This window comes from Myxocyprinus asiaticus, chromosome 40 (genome assembly GCF_019703515.2).
Source record: "Myxocyprinus asiaticus isolate MX2 ecotype Aquarium Trade chromosome 40, UBuf_Myxa_2, whole genome shotgun sequence".
Classification (NCBI taxonomy): Eukaryota; Metazoa; Chordata; class Actinopteri; order Cypriniformes; family Catostomidae; genus Myxocyprinus; species Myxocyprinus asiaticus.
Window position 1 is genome coordinate 18,557,226 of NC_059383.1, and position 17,582 is coordinate 18,574,807.

General features: G+C 39.9%; 2 protein-coding genes across 2 annotated transcripts in view; both read right to left on the reverse strand.

Annotated features, from left to right (window-relative positions):
* Positions 1–1,235: 1,235 nt before the first annotated feature.
* LOC127430488 (eukaryotic translation initiation factor 4E-binding protein 3-like) lies at positions 1,236–4,706 on the reverse strand. Its single transcript, XM_051680292.1, has 3 exons — positions 4,144–4,706; positions 2,391–2,555; positions 1,236–1,778 (listed from the first exon to the last, which is right to left on the reverse strand). The coding sequence occupies exons 1-3, from the start codon at positions 4,367–4,369 to the stop codon at positions 1,747–1,749; spliced, it is 423 nt and encodes a 140-aa protein (XP_051536252.1). The 5' UTR covers positions 4,370–4,706; the 3' UTR covers positions 1,236–1,746.
* A 116-nt stretch (positions 4,707–4,822) lies between these two features.
* ankhd1 (ankyrin repeat and KH domain containing 1) overlaps positions 4,823–17,582 on the reverse strand; it is a 67,293-nt gene continuing 54,533 nt past the window's right edge. Inside the window, 10 exon segments of the mRNA XM_051680282.1 lie at positions 4,823–5,402; positions 5,920–6,084; positions 6,253–6,428; positions 6,615–6,869; positions 8,197–8,370; positions 8,480–10,134; positions 12,194–12,343; positions 13,106–13,261; positions 13,617–14,112; positions 16,161–16,326. Of these exon segments, the coding sequence (XP_051536242.1) occupies positions 5,343–5,402; positions 5,920–6,084; positions 6,253–6,428; positions 6,615–6,869; positions 8,197–8,370; positions 8,480–10,134; positions 12,194–12,343; positions 13,106–13,261; positions 13,617–14,112; positions 16,161–16,326 (3,453 nt within the window). The 3' untranslated portion in view covers positions 4,823–5,342.

A 17,582-nucleotide genomic window follows, 5' to 3' on the forward strand; every position in this document is an offset into this window, starting at 1 on the left:
ATCACCTCCCGATGTGGTTTGAATCAGATTCGGAAAAATCAGATTGTGTTTTTTTGCTGTCCAGACTATCAAAAACTCATCTGGATACAATCTGGATATGCAAAAAAAAAAAAAAAAAAAAAAAATAATAATAATAAAAAAATAGTGGCAGTCTGAACAAGGCCGTAGAAGTTTTTTGCCATGTCTTAATTTATATTTGTTACTTTACGAATGCCTTTTATGTAAATATTTTGTTTTAGCCTTGTCCCAGACAAAGACTTTCAATATTAAACTATGCAAATCCATTATAAAAATGCAAATTTTTATGTTTTTAAAACAAAATTATAATTTAACCAAATACATCCAATATTTTTTTGTGCATCAGTTTCTTTGAAAATTGCAACTGTCACACAGTTGCGGTGTCATTTCCAGCACACCTAACAATTTTGAGCCCAACACTTTTTTTTCACAAGTTAGTGTATTTGTTAACAGTCAACAAATGTGTCAGTGAATAGCATGCTTGAAATGAAATATGTTTGAAGAAAAAGTCGTTCAAGCTAAATATCACAGTTGAGCAGAAAGATATTAATGGCCGTTTTGCCAAATTACACAAAAAGTGTGAAAATATTACTTAATTGTGTGTATTTAGGATACATCAAATGTTAGCTATGAAATTTGTCTTAGCAAGTCAAAAAAAGGTGACCTTTTTCTTAAAAAAATTTTTTTTTTTACATCAGTCAAAAAATCATTTCCATCACCGTTATTTCCACCACAGAATTCTTTTAAACAGTACAGGATTTTACGCATGGCGGAATTTCAGAAATAATTACAAGAAATGACAATCTCCTGTTAAACTTGTACCTACACTGTTGGACATTAACTAGTAAACAAGTGTAAAAAAAAAAAAAATTTTAAGATTTACTTTCTCGAACTCTACAGTGCCAAGCATATCCAAAGTTGAAGCACCCTTTTATTTTTCAATTTCTTATATATAAAATTACTCGATGTGAAATTGAATAAATGCACAAAGTATTGCATTCTTACTGCCGTTATCTCTTTCACATTGAGACTTCTTTAAAAGACAAAAAAACAAAAAAAAAAGCAAAAAGCCCGACACAGTGGGTAGTTGATAATACAAAATCATCAGCCACTTTGGTTAGAGGCAGTTGCTAATTTCCCTTCCAGGTGGTGACCCACCACTACCATAAAACCTCACACCATGCAATGTCATTTTAAACACATAAAAATAGGCAAGTGCAAGAGTAACATTTTCTTTTTGTTCTAGTTTTATTACAAATGGTCATATAACATCCAGAGTATAAACAGCAAACAGTACAACTGTTGATTTCTGGCTTATGACTTTAAACGTGCCTCATAGGGTCCAGACTCTTTTAGTCTGTTAAGTCCCATTACAAAAACAGAGCTGCATTTCAACTATCCACAAATTAAAATGTAGACAACATACAGTAACCTTCATAATGGTTGTAAGACGAGAAAGTACTGAATTGCAGCTGCTGAAATTAAACCTCAAACCAGCAGAGGCTACTACTTGCAAAGTTTTCACCTTAACTTCCACCAAACTCAAAATCCTTCCCACAACAGAGCTACCTGCTCTGAGCATTTCATTACTCAAGGTAAAAATAAAAAATAAAAATCATGGAAGTAATAACAAAAGAATCCACAGCTGGTGTTTTCTTTCCCCAGATTATGAGCACTCGTAGAAAAGGCTGAAACGGTCCATTTTTCCACAGGAGCTGGAGACATCAATCACATATCCATCATAAACAGGCTATCATCAACTGAGGAGAGAGAAAAAGAGGGAAAGTTAGATGGTTCAAAGGGTTGTGTGATCTCTGATATGCGTTTCACATGAAACACGGTACACACTGTGTGTATATTCCACTGATAGGGAAATCAGGCTTGCCAACGCAGAGCAGGTCAGATGCACATTTGTTTGCTTTTCTCATGAAGTGTCTTCAGTCACACTGAAGCGTGACCATGAGCCTAGATTGGCTTCAATGTTATGAACCTTAGTGTGATAATTAAAATAAAAAAAAAAAAAACTATTCAAATCTTGACATCTACTATTATAAATTCACATATCAAATTTTCTCTCGCACACATTGCATTCTACTAGACAATCATAACATGTCAGTCAAATGTATAAGTGCTTGTGGCACACAGGAGGGGATGCAATCAATTAAGAACTTGATGTTACTCAGGTTTTGCTTGAGACTGCCGATTTAGAAATCGAAAATGGTTTTCAAGTGCGACAGTCACACACACACACATCACTGAGCTGAGAGAAATCAGATATGGTTGTTGCTTAGGGCAAGTGGAAGACCAAAAATCAAAAAACAAAAATAGAAGGAACATAAGTTTGAATATGAGAGTAGACATGAGTCTCTTACCAGAGAGATCCTTGCTGTCATAGTCCTGCTCTGTTGGCTTACTCTGGGGTTGCACTGAAGGTATGGTGACCCCTGGAATGTGGGGGAGGCAGCAGGGTGGGGTGCGTGCAATAGGCGAATTTCGACATTCCAAGAGAAACTTTCGATCATAGATGATCCGCGTCCCTGCAGGGCAAATATCAGTATCAGCTCTAACAGTTCACCCTCAGAACTTCACAAAAGTTCAAAGCATTATTTTCTTCAAAAGGACTTTGTTGTGTTTTTGAGATCTGTTCAAGCCAAGAATACAGAAAAACGTCTTGTCACTAATGGAGATGTGGAGTGGTTTTGCTCATCTCCGAGCAATAAAAATCGGGTAAAGAGCTGATGAGGGGGTGCTGTCCAAATACAAAGGTGAGAAATCTCAAAAGCAAGGTGCTCCTGTTTAGATGTCCAGTAGTAACCCAAGAACCCCATGAAGCAGGGAAATTGAGCGACATTGCCGTGGTTCCTAAAAAAATTATGTTCTTACTGATCTCGGAGTCAAATAAGAATATCATTAAGCAGCAGCTCTTGGATATCACTATCCAAGATTTTCAATACTTAAGTGATATGCCAAAAATGATTAGTTTCACAATATGACACAGCCTCCTCATGAAATGCATACTCGAGACATGGGAAATGTAGGACACTGTTAAATATTAGTGTACTTGTTTACCAAGGAGACAACAGTGTTTCTGAAGAGCATGCTTAATATAAGGGGCTTTCAAAACTGGAGTCCCGGTACCTCCATGGGTCTGCGGAAAATGTTGGGGGAATTTATAAAATGTTTAACATTTTATTTTTTAGACATTATTCCCGTTTCATTCTCTCTGAAGAATGGTCTGAAATAATTAGATTAATAGTGATTATTTTATTCTATGAAAGACACACTGTCAATTTAGTACAGTAAAAGATTCCCAGATATTTGATTTAAACTGAATGTGTTTTGGATTTAGTACAATGCAAATTATTTTGAAATACAAACATGTTTTATTTAATATATAACATTTACAACAAAAAAATTCTCAGTGAAATGGGTCTTTTTATAGATTCAAATTTCTAGTTGCCTTTGTTTTTTGGAAGGGGGTCCATGCAAAGGGATCATATTTGGGGGTCCTTGGTATCAAAAAGTTTGAAAACACCTGCTTTATACGATATACAGTACAATATGTGATGTGTGAATCAAACAATGAAAAATAAAGGGAATGTCACGTCGAGAAAATGTGTATATGCCACTTCCAATAAAGCAGATATTTTGTCAGATTGTGCAACAAGTGCCTTGTGTATTTTTTATTTAGGATACATAAAATGCTAGCTATGAAATTAGCTATTGCTAAGACGACATTTGGTATTTTGGTACATATTGGGGGGGGGGATTAGAGTTTTATTTTAAATCAACAGTATCAAAGGTGGCCATTGCTGAAGAAAAACAAAGCTATTCAAATTTCTCCACGTTAACTTCAACTAGTGATCAATAATGACTCTTAATATTGCGTGATATAGTTTGTAAATATGTTCAAGATTTACAAAAACCCCTTTAAAACGATCTGTCGTTCACATCAAAGGTGTTGGTAAAACTTACAGACTGCGCCGTCAACCGATTTCAACTCGTCTCATCCAAACACACCGTGAATTTCGAAAGAACAAGTGACAAACTCGCGAAACTTTTTCTAAAATATATCATACGGTTAAAACAAAATTTATGCAAGAGAAATATAAGTCTACACCTTACCACCGGGAGTTGTTGAAAACACTGTTCCTCCTGGAGTCTGACTGTAGCAGTCTGGGAGATGCGACCAGGTCTTTTCAAGGATACAGCGGCTTGGTATCGGGCAGGTCGACGAAGCTTCGCAGCTGGTTGACATATTTTCTGCTAACGGTTGAAATAAGCTGAGGCCTCTCTTCAAATGTGCTCTTACACGATCTGCTGTTGCTCTGCGTGTCTGTGCGCTACACATGTTGGAATACTGGAGGGAGGAGATTTCTCACGTGCTGCAAACTAGCGAAACCTTACCAATCAGAAGGATGTACCCACCCACATCAAAGCAGCGCTGAGGTCCTGGATAAGGAGCATGTGTTCAGAGCCAGTTTCTAGAATGCTAACTCTTCGAAGTTCGAACAGTTCTTGGAAGTGCTTCAGTGTGACATGGTATAAATAGCACGATATGACAGCGCGCTATGTAATAATGTGGTAAAACAAATTGTTCTTGGGTGTTAATACTACATCTCATAATGTGAGAACCATAATTCAATGGTCTTGCAGAAAATGTCATACTTCCCATCATATTTTCTTTGTAGTGACCACCCTGCACTTGGTTTCATGTCTTTATCCAGTTCCAGTATTGGCAATGTGCTTTTTAACTTATCAGTATCACACAGTATCAACCAAAGTGACTTTCACACACACCAGATACATTTCCAACCTTTTATTGAATATTAAGGTAAATATTTCACATTAATACAGGCTACATAAAGTAGAGCCACTATACGACATGAAATTTACTCTCATTTTAACCCTTTTTCAGTTTGTAAACAATTATACAGTTATTTACCACTCTAAAAGGTCTGATTTCATTCTTTATGCAATCATCTAGTTCTTGGCCAAGTATAAATAGCGCACTGTCCTATTGAGCCCTGCCGACCAAAAACACTTTTACGTGGGGCTTGTATGTCAAAATGGCTATACTACTCAGAATGTATCCTGTTGAACAGGCAATCGATTTGTTCATAGACCGTGGTAAACACATTAAATCCCACACTGGATTCTTTCTTTTTAGTTAGGCACATCGAGGGTGTCCAGGTCTCAAATTTCACAACTTTTTTTTGGGGGGGACACATCTAGGTTAATACCACGTCTCAGTAATTAAGTAATTATCTTGTTCTTTTTAACATGTTTCTTGTTACTGCTCCTAGGCCTCTCGATCACTGTGTTTAGTTGACATGATTCAGATGCACATTTCCCACATGTGGAGCCCAAGTTCCTGGCCATACCTGCAACAACAAGGATTAAGAGTTACAGTACAGCAAAAGGAGCTCCAATTAACAAACAGTTTCAGTGGTGAGCATAAACTCACAAAATAGTCTGCTTTCACTTCTAGTGGGAGCAGAGGTTGACTAAAGGTGGTCGCACACTGGATGAGAAGCGCCATGCCATGTCACGGTTAGGATACGGCACAGGTATCAAACACGGTGCACGTTGATGCGGTTCAGGTTGCAGACAGTGCACACAAAATTTACCAAGGTTTTTCCCTTATTTGAGAATGAACAAAGCTAGAGTAGATAATCTATGTCCTTTGATAATGATTTGGGTCGAATTTAACGGAAACTATGCGAGTTGTGCTCCGTGGCGTGGCAGAAATTTGAGTAGCCTCTGGAGTAATAGCTTGGCGCCGCCAAATGATGGCGGCAGTGTGCGAAACCTTCATTGAAAACAGTTGTTTCGAATTTTAGAATGCGCCATATCATCCGCCAGACGCGTCTGGTGTGCGACCTCCTAAAGAGCCATTACCTGCTGTGGGTCTGAATTCTCAGCAGAGTTGGGAACAACCTTTAGGATGGGATTCCAGGCAGGGTCAGATGTGTGAAGACCATTGTATAGAGGGCCTCCAGGACCCTCCGCCATCTGAGGGTGAGGAGGGATCATCGTGCCACCGTACATTGACATTGGTAGCCCCTAGACATTGATCAATAAAAACAATGAATACCAATCCGTTTTTGAACTGAACTAAAAATGACCATCTATATGTAGGTTTTTAGATAAACAAGGGAAAAAAAACTAAGACAACCTTTGAAATTGAAATTATATTCTAAAAGAATGTGTGTTCATTAGTTACTACCACACCTTTGGAAAATCCATGAAGTTGGTGGGCAGGGGTTGGTGGAAAGCGTTAGAAGGAGCCACAATCCCAGTGTCATCTCGTTCCATAGCCTGGTGCTGGGAGAAGGCAGACTGCTCCTGCATCTGCTGATGCATCACTGGCCCTCCCATCAGGGGCTGAGACCAGCCTGACATTGTCTCTGTGAACAATGCAGACAGAATTATTTATTTTCCAACTCCACTACCTTTCCCAGATCACCACATTTAGCAAAGTGGGTTGCCTAAGCAAAACCAATCACAACAGGCACTGCATTTGCAACTGTTGCTACAAATATTTCATATTTTGTAACATACTGACTGGTAGAATGTCTGAGCCGCAGACTCACCAGAGGCACTGCCCACTCCAAAAGACCAGATGCCACCCTGTCCAACTGGTGGTGTGTAGCTGGTGGGCAGCATGGTGTGATTGACAGAGACAGTTTGCCGGATGCGGGCCAGACGCTCTGTTCCAATGGGAGGGGGCACTTTGCGGTCCTGCTGGTTGGAGCTACTGGGTTTCACCTGGACCAGTGCAGGAGTCACCGTGGATGTGCAAAGAGGTGAGGATGCCCCGGAGGACACAGACGGCACTGGAGACTCACCTAAGCAAGCCACAAAAATTTAGACAGGAAGAGAGACAGACACAGGGCAAAACAAAAAAACATTTGATTAGATCCAATATAAATGAAGGTAACAACCGGAAGAAAACATGATCACTATAATCTTGAATAAAAAAGCAGGTCTGGGAAATTAATTTCTGAGATTTGTTTTTTGTTTAACACATAAAAAAAAATTAAAGCAATTAACGTAGTATCCATTTTTTTTTTTACTTCCTTAAACTTCACGCAATAACAGAAAGGTGTCCCGAGTTGTTCCTGGCAGGCTACTCAGGCTTGGATTAGGGTGGGGGCAGGGTTAGGACATCTGCTGCCTGCTGGGAACAAACCCAGGCACTTTTGTACAATAGGCAAAACTTCAATGTTTTCCCCCACTTTCTGTGGCTAACATTCACATATATACATTTTCAGGAGGTACTCGCTTGACTCTGAACATCTTAACACAAACTGATTGTGTGGAGCAATGCACGCTTATTCATTGTGCACGACGCATGCCCCGGGCATAATAAACACAGGAGCGGGTTTATTGTACCCACAAACAGCCGAGTGATATGGGCAAGCTGCTGTATCTCTTCGCATCGCACGAAAATGCTCACTGACTTTTATCTGAACCCGTTTCAAAAGCAAAACTGCTCGATAGAGACCCAGCGTGCGCAAGATAGAGACTGAACAACCTGGCCGTTCAGCAAGCTGCAGCCATGTATACTTGTAGAGACTGAATGGCGCCAGAAAAAAATTAGTTTTGAGATTTTCAGCAAATTAAACTTCAGCATTCAATATGTTTTATATCTGTATGTATAGTGTCTAATAATGCATTGGCAATGTAGTTTCTCCTGCCAATAAAATTTGATATGAATTGAATCTGCCCATTTTATCCTATTAAAAAAGTCCTCTGGAAAATGCCAAAAGATTTTGCCCAAATTGTAATTACATCATGCCCACTGATTTTATGGCATGTATACAAATACTTGTATCAAAGATTAATACCTGTAAAAATGGATCTAATTAACTATCAGAAAGAAAGAAAAAATATCGTACATGTAAACATTTAAATAACATTAAAATAATTAAAATAAATGGTGACAAACCAATTTCTTGGAAGTTATTTGAGACAAATTATAAAGTAAATATATTTATGATTTTTTAATGTTTGTTGAAATGGATCATGCACCACAATTTAATAGCGAATTTGCAATTAATCACAGATAAATGTGTGATTTATTAGTTATATATTTTTTATCGATTCACAGCCCTAATAAAAAGTGATGTGCTTGGTATATCTGCATTAAAAGGAAGAAAGACATTTTCGTACAGGAAGTAGAGGCACTCCAGGGATGGGGAGAGAAGTGCTGGCGGCTGAAGGAGGGTGCACCCACAGGAGCTGGACCGTGAAGGATCACAGGGCTGGCTGACATGCTTGTGGTAAAGCTTGTGTGTGCAACAGACGAGGACATGGAGTTGCCTGTGGGGTCCACTGGATGCATTCCTGTTTCAGAGAGATCATAAGTGCTTTACTAAAACATTATTTAACTACAATCGCCAATAAATAGAAAGGTCTTAAGCAAGAGAGCTTATTATTTACAGATAGCACTCACCAATGGGGCTGGAGACCATCCTCTGTGAGGAGCAGCGATACCCTGGAGCTTTCGAGTCATCAGGAGGCGGCATGACACTTTCCATTTGCCCTATTGCCCCTATGTAGGTGGTAGCACTGTAGGATTGCTCAGGTGGGGTGCGTGCAGGTAGATGGCAGGCCCCCCAAACCTGATTGTTGCCCACCTGGTTGTTGTCGAAGATGCTGCTGAAGTGACTGAAGAGAGCTGCAGGGCCAAAGTTGGGGGGCAATTGCGGTTTTCCGCTGTGCAGGTGCATTTGAGAGCCGTTAATCATGCCCATGGTGGAGGATATTGGAAGAGAGAGAGGGGGCATACCTGTCGGAGCCAGGTTAGGCTGAGGTGCAGGCTGTTGTTGCTGCTGCAGTGGTTGTTTGAGTGGCTCCTGTGGAGCTCCTGGAGGCACAAACACAGACTGCTGCTCTTGCAAGGCACCTGGAGCCAAGGTGTAGTAGTGTGCCGGTGGCTGCACGCGTGGGGACACACTGGGTGCAGTGGGGGTGGCGTAATGAGGTAAGGTGCTGCTGGTGTTAGTGACTGTGCTGTTGCCGGTGGGAGGGGGTAGGCGCGTGACAGGGTGAGATGACCCTGGCTGAGATGAGGAAGAGGAACTGGGTTCTGTGCTGGAGGGAAAGTGTGGCGGAAGCTGCTGCCGGCTCTCAGGCTGTACAGCCAGCATCGAGGGGCCTGATGGAGATGAAGTGAAATGAAGGGGAGCAGAGGGGCTGGAGCAATCAGATGGAGCAGGTGCAGCAAGCTCCATGAAGGGCTTCTCTTTAGCAGGGGTGCTGAGGCTGACTGGCTCTGGCTTGGTGGGTGGAGGATGCTGTGAGGGTGAAACAATGGGCACAGGTGCAGGTGGAGGGGTTGTAGGTGTGGTGGGAACACAGCTGATGGGAGAGCCAGCAACCTGCATTGAGGGAGCACTGCTGCCGGTAGTGGGCACAGCTACTCCAGCCCCTGACTTGGGCTCTGACAAGAAAAGCTGCTTCCTAACAGAGGAAGGCGTGGGGGTGTTGGTAGGTGCAGTACTGGTGGGAGAGGTGGTGGAGCCAGTGGGAGCTGAGGTGCTGGATGCAGCAGCAGCAGGGTGATCAGTATGGGCATGAGCCGAGATGGTGGGGCGTGTAGCAGAACAGTTGCTGTGTTTGGGCGAGCTGTTAGCACTACCAGGGCTCACAGGGCGCACGGGGAATGGACCCCACGTATTGGGGGAGGATGGGAAAGTGCCGCCGAACTGCGCCATGGGCAAACGAGGGTGGCGGATCTGATGCATAGTCTGGGCTGCAAGAAGAGCCAGCTGAGGATGAGCATAAGCAAGTGGTGGCAAAGAAACGAAGGGGGGCCTGACACCAGGTGCCATACTTTTGACTAACTTGCCAGCCTGCTGAGTTGTTGAGTTGGCGGTGGATTGGAAAGACATGCTAGAGGTGGGCACCACAGATGGCAGGCCTTTTGAACTGGCTGCAGTAGTGCTGGTGGCCCCAGTGGAGGTTGTGTAGGTGGAGCTGATTTTGGTGTTGGTGCCAGGTGGCCGGATGTGGTTACGAGGGATCAGGTCTTCCAGCTCTTTGGCAGGGTCCTGGATCAGTGCATTGATCAGTTGCACAGCATGCCTTGTGGACTCTGTACCACCTCTGCAAACCAAGCAAGAGAGCACGTGAAATTTCATACAGTAATACTGTGCAAAAGTCTTTGGCACATTAAACATTTCAACATTTGTCTTAAGATGGTTTATATCTTATCTATTATCTTTGTCAATATGAAATATCCTTTTTTGACATCAAAACATTGCTATTGCAAATAAAATAGAAGTCCTGAAACAGATGGTATGGCACCCACAAAGCCTGGATCTCAACATTGAGTCGGTCTGGGATTATATGAAGAGACAGAAGCAACTGAGACAGCCTATATCCATAGAAGAACTGTGTCAAGTTCTCCAATATGCTTGGAACAACCTTACTGCCAACAACTTTGAGAAACTGTGTACAAATGTACCATGGAGAATTGGTGCCGTTTTAAAAGCATAGGGTGGTCACACCAGTGTTTCCTGCACCGTTTTCAGCTGCGGCGCTCCAGCAATACTGAATCTCCAGCGCCATGGAAAAAGACTGATACCCAAGTTGTGAGCTTGCAGTCTGAATTGAATGTGATGCGATAAAGCATTTGCTGTGAAATACAGCAAAAACAACTCGTCTTTTTATTGCATTGTGAAGGGCTGAACAATTCATCAAATTAAAATCAAGATATGGCCATGTGTAAATATGAAAATGCAAAGGGCTGTGATTTAACCAAACAGTCTGATTGGCCCACGTGCTGCTCGTGTGCAGCTCTGTTCTGAGCACACCTGAAGTGATTCTGTGCTTACTCAATGAATTTAAATCGCAGAAAATAACAGATGTGTTGCGTTCGATTTGGTTTGGTAATGTGCGCTATTATAGTGCTCTAAATTCACTTTAATTGGCCAGAAGTTACTATACAACCCAAAAACAACCCTCTGATACCAGGGGCCTGGTGTATAAACATTGGGTACGCACAAAATAGGCATTGAAATGTGCATACGCAACTTTCTGCACACACAATGGATTTATAAAAAATAAATTTGGTATAGATGTGCACACCGTCCGCACACTCTTGACTGTGTGTACGCACCCTTTTACAAATGTCTATGAATTGGCGACTCCAACTGGCCAAGTAATGATCTCTCAAGACAGATGATAAACTCTTCATATAAGCTTTTTCATATAATAGCCCACATGTGGAATATAAAAATATGGCAATATGCATATGGTAATTATATGCAGATGAGGTAATGCATCATAAAAGCAGTCGTTGTACTATGGTTATTTCAAGGAAGATACGGGGTGGGGAATAAATCACGTGTATGTTCGTGCAATCATCCTCTAACTGGGATTTATAAACTTTGTGCAGGTTGTTGAGAATGTAGAGTTTATAAATCTGAAAACTTTTGTGCGCACGCAAAATTTGGCTTTTTGTGTGTACGCACACTTTTAGTATTAATTCTACACAATGTTTTATACATGAGGCCCCAGGTTTTTATGGACAGAAGCGTAGAATAGAGCATTTCACCATATGTGGAATTAATAGGCGCTCATTCAAAGGCTATTGTTAATGCGACTTCACACAGAAAGTTCCTGCAGTTTTTAACTAGATATCATAATAAGGCTGTGACCAAGTTTAGAGAGAAAGAGAAAATTATTAGAGAAATATTACTTGTATAATACAAATAATATTGTTATTATTAGTTATTATAATACAATTGTAATATATTTCTCTAATTTCTTAATGTAGTATTAATAACCATTATTATTTTGTTTACATTGGATGTAATAATATTTTCTTATTATTATATAATATTATTGCTACAGATACACTTTTGCAATAGATTTTTTTTTTTTAAATACATTTAAAAATTAAAATGTTACTAATATATAATATGGGCTGAGCTAAATTCTGTGGGAAACACTGGTTCACACCAAACACTGATTTAGTTATTTTTAATGTTTACTGCATTTTAGTGAAGTTTATTGATAAATAAAAATGATACATGTTATTACTTTTGAAAAATACTCACTATACAACATTTTCCACAACTGCCTTTATCGTTTTGCACAGTTCTGTATTATTTTACTACTCCTCTAAACATGTTCTGAGGACCTTCAGCCTTATTTGTACCTGATTGTGATCATTCTCTCTCCGTTTTTGTCCTTCTGCTTGTCCACATCAATGTGTGCGCCTGTAACGTCTTGGATAGCTGTAATGTTGCAGCCACCTCTACCCATTATCCGAGACACCACAGAGGCAGGGACGGAGAGTTTCTTGGATCTATGGGAAAATGATAAAGCACAATTAAAGGAATAGTTCACCCAAAAATAAATTCTCTCATCATTTACTCACCATCCTAGATGTGTATAACTTTCTTTCTTCTGCAGAACACAGTTAAGAATTTCTCAGCTCTGTTTGTCCATACAATGCTAGTGAATGGGTGCCAAAATTCTGAAGCTCCAAAAATCACATTTGTCTACATAAAAGTAATCAATGAGACGCCAGTGGTTAAATCCATGTCTTCAGAAGCGATATGATAGGTGTGGTTGAGAAACAGATCAATATAAAAAAAAACTTTAAATTCTCCTCACCGCTCAGTCAATCTCAACTTTAACTTTCACATTCTTCTTCTTGTGTTTTTGGTGATTCACATTCTTCATGCATATCGCCCCCTAATGGGCAGGGAGGAGTATTTCTAGCAAAAAAGGATTTAAATATTGATCTGTTTCTCACCCACACCTTTATCACTTCCGAAGATATGGATTAAAACACTGGAGTCTTATGGATTACTTTTACGATGCCTTTGTGATTTTTGAATCGTCAAAATTTTGGCACCCATTCACTTGCATTGTATGGATCTACAGAGCTGAAATATTCTTCTAAAATTCATAATTTGTGTTTTGCAGAAGAAAGTCATACACATCTGGGATGGCATGAGGGTGAGAAATTTATGAGAGAATTTTCATTTTTGGGTGAACTATTCCTTTAAGGTAAAAAAAAAAACAGCATACAAAAATAAAGAAATATTTGTGCGCCCCTCACCTCCGAACCACCTCTTTCCACCCCTCTTCTCTCTTCTGGCCCCTTTTTGGGCTTGTGAGATTCATCTTACTGTTGGGCGAGGTGACTGGCAGTGAAATGGTCTTGAATGAGGAGGGCAGGGAACTGGGGGTCAAGTCACTGTTGATCTCATAAGATCTGTTAGCAAATGAAAATACATCAAGATGTTTCATTTGCTCTCCATGATCAATTTTTCACAAGGAGCAGCAAAATGCAAATGTGGTATGTTGGCTTTTTTTTCCTGATTCAATGACAATAGAACTAAACAAACAAATGAATGGACTTTTTTTAAACTGAAATTGTTTGCAAGTGAAATATGCCAAATTTACAAGAAAATAAACAATTAAAAATATGTAAGATTTGTTAAATGTCTACTCTCTGCATATTTTGGATGGTGCAATGATGTGCCATTTTCCCCTGCACTAAGCAATTGTGACTTCAATTGCACAATAAACCCTACAGCAGTGGCAAGTAGTAGTAGAGCAACTCTTACTTCTGCTGTGGTTTGGAGATGGACACTATGACCTTCTCCTCACGAGAGCCTTGCAGTGATAGCACTTGTCTCTTTTCACTTGTGATCTGGGGCTGGTGGGAGCCCAGAGGGGCAGAGGATGAAGAGGACAACAATGATGGTGGGTCTGCAAGATCCTGACTCTTACTGCCATTGCTGCTTTCACTGTTACAATCAGTGCTGTCCAGATTATCAGAGTCACTGGTGCCTCCCGGTGCCCCACCCCCACGAGGTTCTCCGTGGATCTTGTTTTTGTCTGCCTTTTGCTGCGCCAGCGCCACCTGTGGGTCTTGAAGAATTATGGGCTCACTAGGAGAATCCTTGGTCTTGTTCTTTTTGCTCTTGCGATTGGTGCTTGGCGTGGTGGCGATATTTGCTCGCTTTTTACCGAAAGTGTTGGTGAAGGTCGTGGAGGTGGCGGAGATACCAATGGTTGTGGTGGTGGTAGCACTTGGGGGCTCAATAGGCACCTCCAACTCTACAGGAAAAAAATGACAAAAGAGGTCAAAAGATGCTACTGGAAGCCTTGACAAAACTAAAAACTGCAGAGAGTAATGTAGGGCTGGATGATATATCGAACATTCACAATATAATCGTGATGATTTTGCTGACGATATAAAATTAAGCAATATTGTGAATGTCGCAATGATTTAATGCACTTTTTATTTGGACAAAGAGTGCACCAGCAGACCAATTTCATAAAAAATTATGAATTAATAAAAAAATAAAAACATCAAAATGCAGAGATAAAGATAGATAAACATGGTCTGTGCTCGCTTCAGAATAAACAGGTGACGTGCTGATCTATGTGCACGAGCGGGGCTAATGTTTTCAGCGCCCTCATAGCAGTTCATGTACACTGTAAAATCAAAGTACTGCAGGTTCAAGCATTCCTGAAATTCAAAATATTGGTAACCACTACGAGGTATTATACAAATTTAGAATTGCTGCACAGTATAACAGAAACGGATGAAGACAGCATTTCACCAGATGCAGAACATAGTAAACTACACAAAGCACTTTTGGTGTCAAAATAAAAGCTCCAGATGAAGGTGAAGTAAACAGGACAGAAATATATGACTTTTGTATAAAACAAATCTAATCCTGAAAATAATAATATATTATTATTATTATTATTATTATTATAATAATCCTGACTGGGTATCACAGTAATAATTTAGTATTGCAATATTCAACTGGGTTACAAAAAATAATTAAGTAGTTTTTGTACACCTTGTTCATCACCAAAAATGTTTTAGTAAAAATATATGAAGGTAATTAATGCTTTTTATTAAGCTACTATGTATCATTGTATGTGGAATACAAATACAAAAGTGCATATACATGAAAATGATTCAATCTCATTCTCCTCGTGTTCATTAAGTGAAAAACTGTGGGAAACATGCCATTATTATTTTTAAATAGATTTCTATCCAATGCCTTTTGAATCTACAACAATGGCTATTTGGATAAAATGATGGCAACTCTCATTTATAAAAAAAAAAAAAAAACCATCACTGTTAAGCCATTTCATAGCAAACACATAATTACTGATATACAGTTGCAATCGAAATTATTCAACCCCTAGTAGAAAGACCTGTGGGGTCCTGGAAGAAGGTTTTATAGATGTTACATAGACTGAAAATGAGTTTTAGACCCATGGGTCAGCAGTACATCTGAGTAAGATGACAAGGTGATGAAAAGAATGAAACCATCTCCACAGTCAAGCATGGAGGTGGGTCAGTCCTGTTAGGGGGATGTTTTGCGGCTGCAGGAAACGGCTTTCCTGACTATGTGACTGACACCATGGATTCTTTCAGGTATCGGGCCATTTTGACATGAAAAATGTGATGCCTTCAGTGTGTAAATTGAAGCTTGGTGATCATTGGACCTTCCAGCAAGACAATAACACCAAGATACATCCAAGTTGTCCAAAATCTGGTTCAGGGATAGGTCGTGGATTGTCCTTAAATGGCCCTTTCAGTCCATCATTAAAATCCCATTGCAAACCTTTGTTGCGATTTCAAGGAAGCAGTGGCAGCACAGAAACCAAAGAATGTCAGTGAGCTGGAAGCTTTTGCTCATGATAAATGTGTAAATATTCTAATAGAGAGGTGTCCGAAGCCTGTGAACACTTACCTGAAACATTTATTTGTCGTTATTAAGGATAAAGGATGCTCCACAAATGATTGACTTTGGAGGTTGAATATTTTTGACATGACATTTGTGGAGAGAATTTAAAATTTGGGTAAACTGAACTCTTTGTTCTCAAAATCACTCAAATGTTTATTAAAAACTTACTTTGACTGTTTACTGAGGTTTTAGTTGATGTGTTTTAATTCACATCACCAGAATGTATTACTGGTCAGGGGGGTTGAATAATTTTGATTGCAACTGTATACAGTATACTGTGTATTTTGAATATAGTCAATAGAGAAAAATATTGACATATATTTTATGTAGTCATATCGCCCAGCCCTAGAGTGATGTTTTCTATACAACATCTGGGCATGAACCAACTCTCACCTTCAGCAGAGTCATCCTTCTGATCCTGCATCTCAGAAAACACCTCTTTTACTTTTGCCTCTTCTTCCTCCATCTTCCTCTTCTGCTCTTCCTTCTTTTTCTTGCGCTTCTCCTTTCTCTTCTCTCGCTTTGCAGCCAGAGCTTGTTTTTTACTTTCTTCACGAGACTGTCATCAAACAGGTTGGAAAAAACTTAGTTCACCATGACACAACATTCTGCTGCACAATATGACTAACAGCAAGACCATCAACCACTAGCTAAATTAATGCACATTAGGCATGTCAGTGTTTCCCCTATATGCATTCAGCAGCAGCGCACGGCTGAGCTGAGATTTCACAAGGTTCTTTAATATTCTTTACACAACATAACGCTTTTTACACTGCATGCTGTTAAATGGGGCTGGTATGAAACGAAAGGGACCCCACTGCGCACACACACAAATGCACGCACGTAGTCACAGTGACATCACCATATAGCAGTTCAACGTGTGTCTGTCCTGCAACGGAGAAGCATGAGTAAATCAGCTCTTCCGCATTCCTCTCTCCCTCTCTTGTGCACCTCACTGAACGCTTGTTGAGTTTCGTGTAAGCGTGCATGCAGAAAGTCACAAGTAAGTTTGCTGCATATTTATTGAACTTAAGATTCGACGTGCGAATGGCATTGCACCGTGTCTCTGTAAGCTTGCGATAAGATAAAACTATCGTTCCTGTTTAAAATCAACAAAGCAAAGCTGTCAAAATTGCATGCGCACAACCGAGTGATCTAGTTTTCCCACCTGTCATATCGCCGCATTTTCATAACGCTCCCTCATATCATATTACAGAACCTTTGAAAATAAAGGCAGATAGAGCAAAAATGCTTTGTGTAAACTGAAACCAGAACTACTCTGGGTGAAGAGAACCTACTGCAGGAAGAAGAGAAACACTTAAACACCTGTTACATCTGTCATCTCCATCTCTCTGGAGCCCCATCTGAACTGTACAGGTATTTTCTCTGCCCTGTCAGTAAATTTTAATTAGTATGTAAAAATATGCATAAATAATAATAATATAGTAATATAAATACCATAATATTAATAATATACATAATATGAAAATACATCCTTTTCAATCTTTAATATACATATAAGCAAGGTTCTCTCAGGATTTCATCTGTTAAAATTTTTCAATGCATTTTGACAACATTAAATGGCCATTTTAATGTAACTGGTGAGTATTGACTTGTACTCTTAAAGTGATAGTAATTCTGTTATCACTTGCAAAAGTTTCTGATTTCTTTCTACCATGGAACTCAAAAGGAAATGTTAGGGAGAATGTATGGGGGAAAAAAAAGTGACAGTGCATAGTGACTGGAACTAACATTCTGCCTAACATCTTTTTTTGTGTTCCACAGAGGAGAGAAATTCCAACAGGCTTCAGGGTG